Here is a 4,979-nt window from a genome sequence, read left to right as displayed (position 1 = left end):
TGACTACTTGTAATATGAATTTATGGATTCATGCATGTTTGTGTACATAATTTACAACTTTACATGCATGCATTTCGTGTGTGGTAAAATACACCAGTTTGAACACGTTCATTATATATTCGGTTTTCATTAGTATACAGATGTATGTGCGTGTGCGTGTGTGTGTATATAGATAGTAGTACTAGGTCATCCTGCAGCTTCAGTCACTAAATCACCAACAATTTAGCCAGAAACGATGAACTTGCCTTCATGAGAAGTCAATCCGGCCGTGTTTAACTTTTACGATCTCCTCTATCATCGAAGGTAAAAAAAATACACCTACTTGTCTTGTTCTTGTACTTGCTAGTAAATCCAATAATGTGTTGTTTTCATAGTATCACATCTTCATTCTCCGAATTATGCGCATTTATGTTTTTAGTTACTGTGTATATGAAATACATGTCCACAAGTCCATGTTCGTTGGTAGGAACGCGTTTACATGTGCCTATGTGTTTCTTTCCCTTGACCTATACGAAGATGTATAATTAAATAAACATAATATATTAGTTTATTTATTCAACAATATCATCTTCTTCGAGATCATTTTTGTTTTAGTTATGTATAGATTTTAATTAATCATATGTTGTTAAATTGGCTAATTTAGTGCTTAGTACACATCAGTCTATCTTAAGACAATTGATAGATGTTCTCTACATAGTATAAGTTTTTAATATGGAATTTTATGATTTTATATATTGTGCTTGCTGTGCAATGAGAGATTGCGTTCGGTTTTATAATCTCTTCCATTCAATGACTTAGAAACATGCATTATCCTTCATATTCTATATACATCTTAAGATCAATCTTGCATACTATTACCTTTTTGCAGACTCATGTTCTTTGTAATATAGGTTGTGCCGACCGACATTGAGATTTCTATATTGATAAGCAATTCTAGTTTGTTTCGAAGATCTTTTATTTGAAGGACGCGTGATATGGATTGTACTAATTAAGATCATGAAGATTATTCTTCCTCATACTTTCAAATTTAAAATTGTAATTTAGTTCATAGCTGGTTTCTGATGTCTTTAGATCATTTGTTACGATTAGGGGTTTGTACAAACAAACATTACTAGTTTCCATAGACAAGTACCATAAATTTTTTTCCAAAAGTGGTAATATATACAATGTGTTTGAGATTAAAAATATAAAGATTTTTGGAATTTGTAGATACTAGGGTTGCAAGGATGATAATGATATCACAATTCATATTAGTAAATGATAGGATCCTTAATCACCTTATTAATATATATATCAATATATTGATGTATCAAAAAAAATCCGATTTTGAAACAATTGTGCATGGACCTATAAGATGTTTGAGAGTTGATATCTAGCTAACATCATGACAAGACTAGTAATTTATAGAAAAATGACTAGCAAAAACAAAAAATGCATATTTATATAATGAAAACATAAGAGACTAATTACAGCGTGATCACTCGCTCATCCAGTAAAAAACATAGTTGGTCACATCCATAACCACTTCTTATTGAAGAAGCAACCTTGGCAAAAGACTACAAAAGTCACAAAACTTTTCTATAACTACCACATGTGATTTGACTTAAAAAACCAAGAAATATTACAAAGAAAAAAAGAGTGATAATGTTTATAATCTCTCGTTCTTAAATTACTTTTGAATTCGTGTAGTTTGCTGTGTGATGTAATACTAAGTGGGCTTCATAACTGAAAAGCCCAAGCCCAAACTCTAAACTAATGATAACAATACAACAACGCGAAGCGACTCATCAAAGAAGATCATGTGAGTGAGAGAGATCGAGAGGACTGTGAATAAGCCAAGGAATGTCACTTATAAAGGTCTCACTGACTTGGTAACTGAGTAAGGGACTTCTTCAGCTTTTCAAAGTTGTTAGCTTGTGTATGTATAGATTGAGAGGACTATGTTCATTTTTGATTTTGTTTTAAGCGTTCAAAGTGTTAGTATTTTACTGAATTTGCAGTACTGATAAAGCAAGCGAGGCTGCTATTTTGGAAGTAGTGAAAAAGAGTTTTAGTGATCATCTTATTCTTGGTGAAGAAGGAGGTATTATCGGCGATTCGTCCTCTGATTACCTGATGATGCATGGAGTACTAACATGGAATTGTTCAAAGAGTTCACTGGTGTGAGTCGGGGAGTGCGGAGACTCGGTGCTGCAGCAGTTGACATGTGTCACGTGGCACTTGGGATTGCAGATTCATACTGGGAGTACCGTTTAAAGCCATGGGATATGGCAGCTGGTGTTCTTGTAATCTTCCTTCTTGTTGTTTTCTTTCTTACCAAACTACATATGTTGTAGAGCTTAATCCATATCTGAATATGGACACAGATAGTTGAGGAAGCTGGAGGAGCTGTGACTCGAATGGACGGAGGGAAGTTTTCTGTGTTTGATAGATCTGTTTTGGTGTCCAATGGCATTCTTCACTCTAAGGTTAGTGAAAGGTTTGATGAACTGTTAATACTTTTGTTATTGCTTTCAATCTGTTATGCTTAGAGATAGGGTCTGAACATATTTCTTGTTTAATCGTTGTAGCTTCTGGAGAGAATCGCACCCGCAACTGAGAGTTTGAAGTCGAAAGGAATCGATTTCTCGCTGTGGTTTAAGCCAGAAGATTATCACACGGAACATTAAGACTTGTTCAAGAAAGTGTATCTTTTTGCTACAAGGCTTTTCTTCATTTATTACATAATTATGATCTAAGGTGTAAAGCTCGTTTATTAGAACTAAATCTTCGAAATTTGAGGTATAACATTCGTGTTCAGACTATACAGTCAACAATGATCATATTCTCTTAAACAGAACGGTCTTCCATCTTCCAGTCCAAACCTCATATAGAACGGTCTTCATGGATCAACAGAACGGTGAACGAAAGGCTTCATGGATCAACAGAACGGTCTTCCATCTTCCAGTCCAAACCTCATATAGACCAAACTGAAGCTTAGTATCTTAGTTAGTAGACTGAACCGGAAGGTACCTTGGTTCTTTAGGGATAACCCAATATCTCGAGTCACCTCAGAATGAATCGGAAGGTACCGTGGTTCTCTACGGATAACCCAATATCTCGAGTCACCTCCCCCAAACAAAGTTAAGACCACTCGGTTATAAAACCCATGCTTTTCTATTGCTCTGCACAATTTAAACAAGAAATTTACAAAATCAAGACACATTTTTAATCAGAGTTTTGGTCATTTCTTCTTTTAAAGGATGTCGCAACATGAGTTATAGAAAAAAAAAATCAAGAGCTATTAAAGGATGTTACAACATGAGTTAATTCATAAATATAATTTACACAAAATTTAAGTACTTCTAAGACTCTCTCTTTATATATATACTAGGAGATATCCCGTGCTTAAACCACACGGGTCAACATTTAAAAAAAAAATTATAATATTATAATAAAAGTTATAATAATAAAATTTATTTTTATATTTTGTTTGGGATAATGTTTATTTTTAATTATTCTGTAAATCTATTAGTCTATTTGAATACTAATTATTTTAGAATATTATAGTATTTTATTTTTGACATATTATTACAGTTTTATATTGTTTGTTTATTTTATTTGCATCATTATTTTGTGAAATATAAAATAGTAATGTTAATATTATAATTGTGAGCAAATAATAATTATTAATTTATCATCTATTTAAATTTAGTTTTAACAGCCGGCCAATGTAGAAATTAAAACACACATTTTTCATAGATTGGATAATATATCTTCGTTTTTAAAAATTTCAAATCACACCATATGCAGAAAAAATTCTGCATTTTATTAATCATAAGTATTATATGAAAATTCCAAACAATTTGTAAATAAAATAAAAGAAAGATGATAGGAGAATCATAATTTGAAATCTTAACAAAATCTTCGAATTTAGTTATTAAAAATAATTATATTGTATACTTGGATATAAAATCTTAGTTTTTAAAATTCTAATTGGTTTATATTTTTTTTAAATATTTACCAATTTCGTCCATAATTAATAGAGAGAGAAAATATATATATATATATATATATATATATATTTTTTTTTATAGATTTTTTAATATTTGATCCGTGAGTGTTTTTTTTAGTTTTTAATTAATTATATTTATTTAAATTAATTAATTAAGCTTAATTAAATTTTTCTAATGGCAATTGAATGTAATTTTTTACACATTGAAGGTTAGTTTCGTATTTGTACTTCTCAATTAATATAGTAGGATATATATATATATATATATAGTCACAAAATAGCTATGATCTACGGGTTAACAAAAGTAACGACTTTATTCCTAGTTCAATTTTATTTATTTCAAATAACTAATAGTACTTAGAATTGTGATAATTAGAAACAAAAATCTCAATAATATTATTTGTAATTATATAATTTATATTAGTATTGACACCTATATAAAAAAACTTTTATTTTCCCATACTATAGTATTTGTTTGTATATATTTTACTTTTTTTACCATGTTATCTTTCTTAGTATTCATCTCATTTTGGTGCTGGTGTTGCTGATTTTGTGTCTCTGTTCTTAGATATCCCTAAGCAACTCCAACTGTTGAATCAAAAACTTGCTTGTATCCCTAAATCAACTAGGAATAGGTTTCTGGTAGGAGATGATCACATGACGAGAGATAGTATCAAGTTTTCGTGGATAATGGATAATGGCATCAAACTTCCACTAGGGAATCAAGTAGGAGGTATCAGTACAAAAATTAATTTGCTTGACATCAGTTATTTTTTTAAGTTAGCTCGGGTTAAAAAGTGACACTATAATTACATGATTTAAAAAAAAATATTGCTAAAATTAGTGAAACCAAGAATTCAAAAAAAAAAGCTGAATTAACTTTTAAGTTTGGATGCTTGATAAATCAAAGTCTCCTACTCCTTCGTAATTGAAAACAATATAAATCATATTTATAGTGATGTTGAGTCATATTTCAATATATTTA

At 30.3% G+C, this 4,979-nt stretch overlaps 1 protein-coding gene across 1 annotated transcript; it reads left to right on the top strand.

Moving 5' to 3' along the window:
* On the top strand, window positions 1,684-2,816 carry LOC104743669 (phosphatase IMPL1, chloroplastic-like). Its single transcript, XM_019236010.1, has 4 exons — window positions 1,684-1,879; window positions 2,001-2,285; window positions 2,367-2,468; window positions 2,571-2,816. The coding sequence occupies exons 2-4, from the start codon at window positions 2,136-2,138 to the stop codon at window positions 2,667-2,669; spliced, it is 351 nt and encodes a 116-aa protein (XP_019091555.1). The 5' UTR covers window positions 1,684-1,879; window positions 2,001-2,135; the 3' UTR covers window positions 2,670-2,816.

Source organism: Camelina sativa, chromosome 14 (assembly GCF_000633955.1).
Source record: "Camelina sativa cultivar DH55 chromosome 14, Cs, whole genome shotgun sequence".
NCBI lineage: Eukaryota > Viridiplantae > Streptophyta > Magnoliopsida > Brassicales > Brassicaceae > Camelina > Camelina sativa.
This window is presented reverse-complemented; position numbering and strand designations above follow the sequence as displayed.